This window comes from Convolutriloba macropyga, chromosome 4, assembly GCF_964194025.1.
Source record: "Convolutriloba macropyga chromosome 4, txConMacr16.3, whole genome shotgun sequence".
NCBI lineage: Eukaryota > Metazoa > Xenacoelomorpha > Acoela > Convolutidae > Convolutriloba > Convolutriloba macropyga.
In genome coordinates this window covers 47,970,297-47,982,763 of record NC_134471.1, presented here as the reverse complement: position 1 = coordinate 47,982,763, position 12,467 = coordinate 47,970,297, and the positions used below count along the sequence as shown (strand labels likewise).

The following is a 12,467-nucleotide window of genomic DNA, read 5'->3' as shown; positions in this document are numbered from 1 at the left end:
AGAAAAGAAAACAACAGAATAAAAGAAGAAAATATCGAATTATCAAAGAATTATTCGGAATTTCGGTCCGTTAAACTGGGAAACAATTAATAACTCCTGTCATCATGTTACTCACGGATTTCTAGGTGTTCCTCATGGTGTTTTCTGAGGTTAATAATAGCAGTAAATAATGTGATTAATTGTCATTTCCAAGGACTTATTTTGGTGTTTCACAGTGCGATTTTTAGCGGATATATTTTGAATAAACTTAGCTAGTAATAGCCTTTTATTGAGCGGTTAGGATGCGCGATATATCCACTAGTTGCCTTGGGTTTTAGAGCTATATTTAGCCATGCTGTAACTCTAATGTAGCCTGTTTTAACTTATTAATTTTAGGAAGAATTTCCAGTTCAATCTTTAATTAATAAATCAGAAAATAAAGCCAAAGTTTTAAATAATAGAATAAGAAGTTCGAGTTTTTGCTGAGTTTTATTAGCAACTGATAGTCAGGCTGTTTCTCCGGTGTTCTGGTGATAGTGGGTTCGCAGGACTGTGCCTTGAGTTGTATTGGTCCTTCGCAAATATTTACTGATTTTCAAGTTGGGCAATTTCCGGCTTTCGTACGTCTCTTGATGTTTGTTAAGTACATATACAAGTTCCGTATTAGCACCTACTTTATCAGAATAATTATTTTACCGAGCACATAGTTTCTCATGAAATTATGTACCAATTATGCGATTTCATCATCAGGGAACTCTAACCATAAACAAATTAGAGGTTACAGGCCTGGATGGAAATACTGGCTATATATGGCCTTGAAACTAACTGAATATTAATTAATATAAAGCACTTAATTATGGATATTTTAAGGAATATCATCACGTAACTATGAGGGACGAAATAGGGGCGTGACAAAGCACTAATTTGACTTCGGATGGTGTATTAATGGGTCTTTTTACGCCACTACAACCCTAGAGTGAAATATCAACAAGTCAAGCCTGAACAGATCTTTCTCTAGCGTTTTATGAGACACATATTCTATAATGAAAAAGCCCTAAAAGAGCTTTTTCGAATTTAATAATTGAAATCAGAAACTCAAAAGTCTAATAACTCAAGAATTAGGACATATACGTTTGGCACCACTTAGAATCACACTATTGACCTTTAACTAGTAAATGTTCATAAAATTTAAAGTTTATTAAGCGCGTTCAGAAGTCATTTTTTAAGTGAGGTAAGTCACGCAATTGACCTAAAAGCAGAACAAATGACGTCACGCACAAAAACTTTAACTGCAAAGCAGTAGAAATCACTGATATCGAAATTCAATTCCAAAAAATCGGGTCGCAAGAATCATCGATGGAGACGATGAATTAAAAAGACATAGCAGGACAAGTCCTGAAATACAATCTCAAGAATTGAATGAAAAACATGGAAGTACTCTACCTGACCAGCAGATCAACTGAAAAATGCCAGCCAAAACACAAACAAAATCATCAAAAAGTTGAGAAACTAAAACAATCAAGAAACCTAGACAAAAATATACTCATTGCTAACACTCTTGAAGCTTTTACCGAGAAGGCAAACTTTGATGCCTTTTTTATATACCTATTTCAAAAATATGTTCAAAACCAATTTTTGTCTCTGAAACTGGTCCAGTATTATATCTGCGAGAACTGAAAAAATTTCATTGGACCTTGACGATCGATTAGCTCAAATTTTGAAGATATGTTGCTAATAATCGTGATTCTATTATCTTCAAAATCAATTTTGTGTCTATAGAGGCTTTCCAGTAACCCAAATCCAAGCCTTAAAAAATTTGTTGGCTCAAAGATCGATAGGCAATAATTTTAAAAAAATTTTAGTTGAAAATCATTCCATTCAACCCTAGCAACAAAGCAAACAAACTATCAAACCTGGGAAACGGTTAATTGGCTACTGAGGCAAGAAATCGCGATATTAAAATGTTGAATACCATTGCATTGTTACTAGAAACTATGCAGTGCCCTATTATCAAACCTTAAAAGGGATGAGGCGGGAAAGCCCCTGGCCCCCGAGGCTAGAAAACCTCAAAAAAAGAAAAAAAAACTTTGCAAAAATTGCAAAAATTGGCATCATTTTGCTTTTTTCGTATTTTTAGTACTAAAACCTTTTAACCATAAATTAAGGCCATTCCAGCCGAATCACCACTCTTAGCACTTGAGGGACTACTAAAGCCCACTTTGTGCCTCTAATGGAACTTGTTTATCCCGTTTTGAAAGATCAAAGTCATTGAAAAATGTGTGAAAACAGCGCCCCAATACAATTCCATATCTTTGAATTAAAAAAAACACAATTTCCCCAATAATAGCCGCTATCGTTTCGCGACTATTGAAAACAATATGAATAACGACAGAGAACTAGAAAAGCAAGTGCATTTTGCTACAAAGTTGTCAGCAACTGATAAGTAAACAATCAGCAACCAGAAACTAAAAAACGCAAATCCAAAATATACTAGTACTGGGAGAAAAATTGTTCTCATTTTCTGCAATGAAAAATACCCGACAGATTTTCAACAAAAAGCAGCCACTAATTTCCATAACACCGATTGGGATTGAAAGAACACAGAAACAATGATAAACATAACCGACTAACGTCGGAAGAATTGTTCTCAAACGACCGGCGAGTGGTTGGTTTTGTCAGTAGCTAGTCACGGTTTAGTGAGGCAAGCATAGCTTGATTGAAGTGACATGGTGTGAGGGTAATAGATGATGACATCACGCCACATAACAGCCGCTGAATTGCGGCAACAACAAAAGAGTTGAGGAGAGAGAGAGAGAGAGTCTGCGAGAGATAAAACTTGAACAGGAAAGCGAAGGAAAGAAAACCCAACCAAAAGAGAGAGAGAGAGAGCGCGCTAGGAATATGAGAGAGCCATGATGAGATACGACTCCGCAATTTCTAGTTTTGCAGACTTGCTTGTAATTAAATCATATAGAAAAACACTGAAAGTGCAGTTTTCAACGTTTCCATATTTTATAGTGAAAAAAAATAATCTTCAAAACCATTTTTGTCTCTGTAGTTCTGTCATTTAACCCATCTGCAAGACCTAAAAAGTTTCGTTGGCCAGTAATGATCGTTAAACTAAGAAGAGGACAAAAATATTAAAAAATTTTGGAAAGAATTGAAAATTTCAACAACATCTTGCAGAAACTCGTAAAATTATTATCTTCAGAACAAAATCATTGTCTCTGAAAAAATTTAAATCTTATAACTGAAAAAAAAAATTAAATTCTGAAAAAATGAAATTTAAATTTTATAAAAATTGCTAATACTTGAGTCTTTAAAACATTGATAACCATTCCATTAACTCTAGAAACTATGCAGCAGCTTTTTATCAAACTTCGGAGGAGGTCCATCAGCCTCTGGTACCAGAAAAATAAAAATCGAAAATATTTTAAAAACTGAAAAAATTAATTATATTCGTGATAATTAAATCATGAAAAAATTTCTATTACTTCTAAAAATTATGCAGTAACCTATTATCAAACCCCGGAGTAAGTTCCTTGGCTCTTGAGGCTGGAGAAACCTAAAAAAGACAAACAATTAGAAAAGACTTGGAAATTGGCAACATTTTTTTTATTGCTTAATTTCGTGATATTAGAAACTTGAAAAACATTCCATTGCATCTAGAAACTATGCAGTAATCTATTTTCAAAAGTTAGAGGACGTTCCTTGGTTCTTGAGGCTCGGACTGGAAAAACTTGAAACATAGCTGGCAGATGCCAGAAAAAAGCCGCAATAGCTTTGTAGATCTGGCGTCTCAAAAAAACAGTAAAAAAGACAGACCAAAGAAATTCGTCTTTTCATTGAAGGCTGATATGTTATATTTTGATTTAAAATCTACAGAAGTTTTTGCTACCTCTATTAGCTTTTAGTCACACACACACATTTGACCTTATCTCTTTGAATTAAAGTGAAAGTCAACTTCAAAGTGAGGAAGTCATTTTTGAGAGTGAGATAAGTCACTTGTGATCAAACCTTTAATCACGCGAATGAACGAAAAAGCTCACTCTGCTACGAGCGAAAAATGACGTCACGCGCGCACTTCAGTTAAATTGCATGAACAAAAAGCTGATTTGAAAAGGTTGTGACGTCATTTGGTGGCAGCAAAAATCGCCACACAGAATTGCACCAACCAGGAGAAGGCCAATAATAGCCCCATCTATCGATGTGCGGCTATTAATAATGACAAAATTCAAAAAATTGCAAATTGTGTCCAAAAAATGCTATAATTTGTGATATTTAAAGGTTGAAAACCATTCCAATACACCTAGAAACTATGAAGTAATCTATTATCGAACCCTAGAGGAGGTTTCTTGACGCTTAGGGCTGAAAAATTTAAAAAAGAGTTTGCAAAAGACATTTATCAACTTTGACCAGCCTCAATTTCAGACTGGTCTACAAAAAAGCCGAAAAATAACGAAAAACGAAAAATTGCAACATTTTGGGCCCAAAAACTCCCAAAAATGACCTTTTAACCTTAAAATACGTCTTTCCCGGTAGCTTCATCATACTACACACTTGAAAGAGTACTAAACGAGGCAAAGGGCCTCTAAGGAAACTTAATGACCGCTCGGCCTGTTTATCCCGTTTTTAAGGACGGAAGTCAAAATGGGTCAGACGAAAAATTGGTCATGCGAAAAATCGCATAGAAAAAGACCAACAGGACTATTATAATTGCTACAATTTTCGGTTGAGAGCAAAATTAATTGTTTTAGAAAACCATTTTTACATTGTACTATTTTGATTGGATTTTGTAGTTATGCAAACTCCATTTTCTTAATGAGAGGATGCAGGGGGTAGCATCAATATCAAAACGAATTAGGGAGTTTAACTAAGACTTATAAGAACAAAGTTCAAGTACCGGGCATCTAAAATTGGTCTTTATGCGTTTAAACTGTTTCTATTTTGATTTCTCTGATACTGATTCTGCTCACTTTAGATTGCTTTGCAGAGCAACTGCTGTTTAAAAGCACTTTGGGTAGAATGAGCGAAGAATGAATCTAACCTAGGAAAGTCAAAAGATTTGACGCAAAATGTTGTACAAGCTGTGAACTAAAAAAAGCTAAACAAATTTTCGTTCGACGAAGTAAAACAGCAGGACAAGTCCTCAAATACAATCCAAAAATCAATGAAACAATAAAAACTACTGTATCTGACCAGCAGACTACTTGAATAATGCCAGTCAAACAAAAAGGAAACAAATTCACAGAATTTCAGAAATAATAGCATTCAACGTCTATATACTCTAATGATCAGCTGGCGGAAAACCAGGAGGTTAAATACCAAGATTCGCTGGAATTTTCGCAATTTATATTATCAAGACAAAAATCAAATGCAAAATTATGCATAGACAGTACTAGCAAACTCAGAATATTAAAATTTAGTTAAATTTTGAATTTAAAAAACTAGATTAACTCAAATATGATAATGAAAAGCCAATGAGACCCATCATTATTGATTAAGTCACAAAACAAAAAAAAACTGTATATTTTTGAAAGCAGGTAGTCTCTAGGTAGTTGAAACTTTTTGATATGAAAAAATTTTGAATTGATAAAAATGGGATGCATAAGAGAGCCACTAAGAGCTGCCCACAATGAGACTAGGTGACAAAAAACCACAAAAGATGGAAAAATCCGAAAAGTCGTTAATTTTTTATAAAAAACTATTGATGTCATTTTTGTTAGAAACCATTTTGTTGAGCCATTTAGACCTATCATTGATGCACCTAAATAAAGAACAAAGAACAAACGGGAAATCTAAAAACATAGATGGCAGATTGCCGGAAAAAAGCCACTGGCCTTCCAAGAACTGAAACAACTAAAGAATAAGATAGACAGATCGACCACCAGTCCTTTAATAGACCACTAAACTTTTTGTTTTAGATTCAGACTGTCAATTTTTTTACACATAAAGTCTATAAGGAAAAAACCCTAAAAGACCATTTTCGAAATTTATATTCGAAATCAAAAACTCAAAGACTTAAAATGTTCATAAAATTTATTAAAGTTCATTAAGTGAGTTCAGAAGTCATTTTTGAGTGATGTAAGTCACGCAATTCACCTTAAAGCAGAACAAATGACGTCACGTACACAAATTTTAATTGCAAAGCAGCAGAAGTCACTGAAGTCATTGAAAAAGTCAATTCCAAGAAGTCAGGTCGTAAGAATCATCAATGGAGGCGACGAATTAAAAAAACCACGATGTCCCCAACAATAGCCGCTATCGCTTCGCGGCTATTAAAAAACATTTTTGTTTCATGAAGACAAAAAGTTCAAAGTCTTTGGAAATCATTGGTTGCCTTTTGAGTGGTCTAAGCAAGTGCAGCTATGCGTAATTAGAACGTACGTATTGCCTTAAAAGTTTTGTATAGAAAATGAAAAGAAAAACAGCGAAAACAGAAGTCAAATAGCCGCACGGGAAAAAAATTTCGCTATCAAAAACCAATAATCTGTTCAAACACCAATCTCTTACTTCACTTTAATAAACACTTTGCGAAAAGTCATGCCTTTTAATTATTCGATTTTCACTCCTCTTACTACTCTAGCGTGACTAAAATCACCACTGCAATTTCTCATTGACAAGGTAAAAAACATTTAAATTATTAATGTTTGTCAGTATGAAAAAATAAACACTCACTATATCTGGCATCATTTCGTCGACTACATCAGTCACCACAATTTCGGTTTCTGTCCACTGGCTTGCTTTCACCATGGGAACAGTCAAAAACCGATCTGAACACGCCAATATTACAATACTATATTGTTGCAAAATAACATCTTTTGCAAGTGCTCAGCCAAAAAGTACTCGACAATTTCTTTAAGATCGTTTTCTTTTTAAAATGCAACTCAGAATTGAGATATGAAGCTATGAAAAAAGTAATTCAAGGTTTGCAGTAAGCATAAAGTACGCAAATATTTAGAAATAAACGCATTAATGTCGCATTCAGGAATTAAACAGAATGATTCAAAAGCAACGACTCACCAAACGTTCGTCTAAATAACAATTCATCCTGCGCCAAAATAGCCGGATCATCAACTTCTGTAGTTTCGGCAGTCCTATTCGTGACAATTGGCATAGGTCGAGCCACAGCTGGGACAGGAGCGATTGGCTTAGGTCTGGGTACTTGTTTGGCCCTGCCTCTTCCAATCCAAGGGTAATGCAAAGACGGTGGGCTAATTACTGATCGATTCTGAGGGATAGTGGTTGAATAATTCGGTTGCTGTGAGATGATGTTAGTCGGTTGGAATGGCTTTTTAGCCTAAAACAATTTAAAATACTAACACCTTCATGATTGTTGTTGAATTTCACGTCCGTAGAACTTGGTACGATGTATCTTTTCGTCTTCAATAACTTTTAAAAAAATTTTATATTTTCACGTTAGATCCTGACTGAAGGTCATGAATGAAACTGAAATACAAACTTTTACAGCAATGACGGAAAACTGAAGCTGGCCTAACATGCAGGTAAAGAGATAAAGCAGTGGCTATGCTACGAGCATTTAAAAAGAATCTTTTTATCAATTCTAACATTAACGAAAGACACAATACTACACTCTTCATTTTCACTCTTGGTCTCATTTCATAAATTGACATCATCACTCAAATTCACACTCACTCCAGTAGGCCCATCTTTTGCCTCGACAAACACTTCTATCAACAAATCTGGAATCAGATCATCTTCCAAAGTCTCCATCACGATCTCGTCCACAACTGAATGCAAAATGTTCAAATCCTCTGGAGCTATAGAGGTGTATTGCGCCTCCGTCCATGCATGCTGAGGTGCTGCTTCATAATCAAATGAGGAACAGTAATGGTCATCAATTCCAGGGTCATCATATCCACCCGCATAGTATGGCATGTAATATGAGTTCTACACACAAAGAACATTGAACACAACGCATGCAAAGGTGAATCGCAAGATAGTTATCATGCACTAGGAATATCACTGACAAATTAGATCAGCTGTTCTCTTGAAACACTTCAATTTCTTGACTAGTTTTAACTATCATAGACGGTCCTGAACAAATTTTGGATCTTTCATCCCTTACCCCATAAATCAACTGTACACAAGCAAATCACGAGTGCTGCCGTTGAATAGCATTGCCAAGAAAGGTAGAAATCATGCGCAGATTGACCTTACCAACCATATAAAAGACAACTCACACTTCAATAACTCACCAGTGGTTTGTAGCGCAGAGATGGCGACGCATCCCTCCCTCCTTCGGGGTTGTTTTGATGCTGAATAAAGCAAAAGTTCAGTTAATTGTTTGCAACTGGATCTCTCCCAAAATCAACAAATTTTAATTGCCCACAAAAAAACATATCTGGATGGATCCAGACGGGTCGTGTATTGAAATCATGACTTATCCTGACTTCAAGTTCAAAAGTAAAAGGTTTAGCTAAAAGATGCCAAAACTTTTAGTAGAAAACTGATGCAAACGAAGTATATTTGAAACTCTTTCCTTGTCAAAAATGGTGAACGAGAAACTAAATATTTCTAAAGATTGCGCACATTAGATCCACTACTTGTAAAGAAACAAACGGAAAACTCATTATTTCAGCTAAATGCATTTCATTTAAACAAATTTTGAAGCCGTTAAATAAAAAAAAAACACTGTTCGAGGCTCGGTTCTATTTTAGCCTGATAAAGTCGAGGGAGGGCAGCTTGTGTGTGTGTGTGTGTGGGGGGGGGGGGGGGGGGTTAGATTCTCTAAGGGGCCTAGGCGTTATTACAGAATACTAAGAAGATTCAAAGTGAAAAATTGAAGCACTTTTGACGCACTCTTTTCTCATTTAATAGTACTGTTCAGTTCTGCTACCTGAATTAAGAATGATGGAAAAATTCAGATCTCACACAAAGTAATTTTTCTATTTTTTCTGACAGTTTTTGCACCCTTCCCTTCCTCTACTTTTGTCAAGGGAACGTTCCAGGCTGTCCTTAACAGGTTATTTTCAGTAGCATTGAAAAACATTTGTTACCATTAAATTGAATGTTCCGGCATTTTCACTGCGGAGTACCTTTATAGAAATAGAAAATTTTATTAATGTTTATGTGAACTGAAAAAAAAAGAAACTTCTGAAGAAGAAAAGAAAAGAAAAACACCTTCACAATCAATCAAATATTTTGTTTTTCAATTTAAGGAAGCGTCCACAGTCTGCAAAATAACAATTCGAAGAGCAATTTCAACATACGAAAAAAAAAATCTTCAAATTTTCAAAAAAAATGAACATAAGTTTTCCCACCTGGCTGTCAATAAACTCTCAAATTCTTCTGTATTGCATTATACAAGAGGAGATTTGTTTGAACGATCTGCTCTGGCAGCAAAAAGAATACAAATAAAGATCAGAAAATACTTCCATCTTTACTTTTCAATAATTACTTTGGATGATTTAATGTTCATTCCATGAATCCCAATTTCTCTACTTCTCCGCGATTTTGAAAATACTGAAAAAATTAGTTCCGTCTAAATAAGATGATTATTGGCAACACAACACTAGAAATCAGAAAAGAATAAACTTTTCTGCTTTCAGTTTGACATTTTCAAAGTTGATTTTTGCTATTTTGAGAGCTCTAAGTTGCCTGAATTCTTCATTTTCCAAAATATCTTTTTGATGAGGAAAATGTAAAGAAATACTACTGACAATCAAAACTCCTTTTTATCCTGACTGATTTAGCAACAACTTTCCGTTTTTTTTTTCGTAAACTTCAACGCGATCTGTCTCACCTCCCCCCCCCCCCCCCCAGCGATTTTTTTCCCTTTCGATTTTTCCTTCGCAACTTCAAAGCATTCCCCCTTTTTCAAATGTCTGATAATTCTTATATATCAAAACTCGATTCTGAGCTACAAAATGGTGCTATTCTTTTTTCTACGATGCGTAAACAATAAGTGAAAACTACCCGGGTCGTAAAACTTAAGCAAGCAATCGATTTTATGGAGACTTTCTTAGGCTAAGACTACAATTTGCCAATATATGGGGTATATTTAAAGAATCTTCCAGCTACGGATTTAAAGCAATTGAAGACGGATCTAAAACAATTTAGGACGGATTTAAAGCGATTTAAGAGTTGTCTTACTTTCTCGCGACCGATGTTTAGCCAATCAGAACTGAGCAAAATTTAGCTTTGCGAAACATAACTGCTAAAACACATCATAATCGCGAATGATTTCATCGTTTAAAGAAGTTTGCAATTTCAATTCAACAAATTTGGCATTACATTTTTTGGCTCCACAACTTTTTCTTTCCAGATTCAAATTAAGATTTCTTTACAATAAATCACAGCCCAAATCAACATCAAAAGCCCAAAAATCGGTTAGTTCAATTTGGATTTTCTAAGTTTCAATTCAACTAATTCAGTTATCCTTGATTTCCGGCAAACGATCTCCAACAAAACCTGGACAACAGTAAGTCAACACCTTCAAAAATATACGAAATTTAGTCAAAAATTTATAGCCTTTATATAGTTCTTCTGCAAGTCGGTGAGTTCAAGTTCAATTCATTTTTTTTGCTTTGGCCAAATTTTAATATGAAACCTTGTTTAGAGTCGAAAATCAAATTCAAAGAATGAGCACATTCAATCTACCTTTGACATCTTCTATGCAGGTATAGTTCATTATTTTATTCAAAAATTTTGCTAAGTTTACAGTATTTGAAATTTTTTTTAAGGTTTGGAGCATTTTGTTCTCTGTTTTAGATGCAGATCTTCGTTTTCTTCATATGAGCACCTGTTGAGCCGATAGACTTGCTGTTGCGAAGGTACTGCATGGAGAGGATGAACTGAAACTGATGGACTTGAAATGTTTAGTTAAAACTTTCAAATACATGAATTGTTAAATCAAACTTAAAACTATATAACGGTTTCCCACTGAGCGGAGAAACTTTAGTAACAATAGATTTAATGGAGTTTTCGTAGCTCATTTTTAAATCCATTTCAAAGGTTTTTAAACAATTACAATCCATTTTTTCAACGGAATTAAATAGATTAAAGAGGATTTAAATCGTTAAAATGGTCCCAGCTTGAGGCCGTAGAAGGAATTTTGTTGATAATATTTTTTATAAAGAAAACCGCTATAAAATTGATTTTTAATTCCATTATTCCAATGCGGGTAGTGACTGAAAAAAAGCCAGCCTCGCATATTCCATTTTTGGAGAAAAAAATCAAAAATTCATTGTGGAAAAACAGCACGGAAAATTAGGTCGCAAAAGCAAACCATTAGGATATGCGCCACGTCTAACTTATACAACAAGGGAGGACCAACAATGTGCATTTGCATGATGTTCAACACAATGATATCAAATAAAATATTATTTGCAAATAATAAGTGCATCTTGATTTATCCACTGAATATCAATATGCATCAACATAGTGAAGAGACCGACGATCATAGTTCACAATAAGTGTAGAATTCGCGTTCTAAAAAAGACCAGCAATGCGCATCCAAGCTCATATAAAAAAACAGGTTTCCCCAAAATGGTTATTTTGAGTTGAAACGAAGGTAACTGATCAGACTAGAGTGGTAAAAGCATATGCTACTTATACTATATTTTTATGCTTTCGGCGGCCTTTAATGATATTTTATTTATCCCTAATTTTTTAAAAAAAACTTGAATAATGAAATGTAAAAATGCAGACATTTTTTGGTTGAATGCACAAAGGATGAAAAAGTCAGGCAATGAAATGCAAAACACATAATTCAGGTCTTGCCTTACCATCCAGAATCAAAAACCTAGAGAAGCTGCACCTAAGGAATTGATTATATTTTCTTTGGATGTGTAATGGTCGCATTTCATTTCCGTTCAAATCTGAATATTTATTCCAAATTTTAAAAAAAAAAACTGGAAAAAATCAATTGACAGTTAACTTGGTTATCATGATTTTAGTCATCAACACAACAGATTAGCAGTTTAATTAATCTAAAATCAGCAGTCCGTTTCTTTTCTTCACAGCAAAGGATGATTTTCTAAAATTTTAGATAATTCCTAAATTTTTCAAAATTTTGTTATTATGGAACATCTCTATCTTAAAACTAGTCTTGCATAAATTTCCTAACCCACAAATAAATTTGGAGGGTTGTCAAAATTAGATAAAAATTGTATTACCTGATTCCTAAGCTTGTCGACGAAGTCTTCTAAACTAGTTCTTTGCCTTGGATCCCCGACTCCCTCCCCCCGTCGACCTCTTTGACGCAGTCTGATATTCCTCTTCTGTTCTGCTTCGGACACAGGGGTTGGGGCCAAAGACTCATCTAACAGGCTGAAAAACATGGAAAAGGATTAGACATCATTATTACATTCCAATCACCATTTATATACCCAAAAGACTGTACAATAAATTCTTTAGAACAAAAAATTTTCAAATTCTTTCTGTGGCATTTTCATTTGGTATGCTTCACCAATAATACAAACTGTCAATCGAAATTAGCCAGGTTTTACATCTATGCGATGGAT

At 34.5% G+C, this 12,467-nt stretch overlaps 1 protein-coding gene across 5 annotated transcripts in view; it reads right to left on the bottom strand.

Moving 5' to 3' along the window:
* Positions 1–12,467, bottom strand: part of LOC142337713 (uncharacterized) — a 75,101-nt gene that overhangs the window by 45,084 nt on the left and 17,550 nt on the right. For 4 of the 5 annotated variants that reach the window (XM_075387169.1, XM_075387165.1, XM_075387168.1 and 1 more), the window contains exons 7-11: positions 12,120–12,273; positions 8,199–8,258; positions 7,636–7,890; positions 7,003–7,279; positions 6,658–6,752 (exon numbers count right to left, since the gene is read on the bottom strand). In XM_075387169.1, coding sequence (XP_075243284.1) covers positions 6,658–6,752; positions 7,003–7,279; positions 7,636–7,890; positions 8,199–8,258; positions 12,120–12,273 — 841 coding nt within the window. The remainder of the gene's footprint in view (positions 1–6,657; positions 6,753–7,002; positions 7,280–7,635; positions 7,891–8,198; positions 8,259–12,119; positions 12,274–12,467) is intronic. The other variant, XM_075387170.1, reaches the window with a different exon arrangement.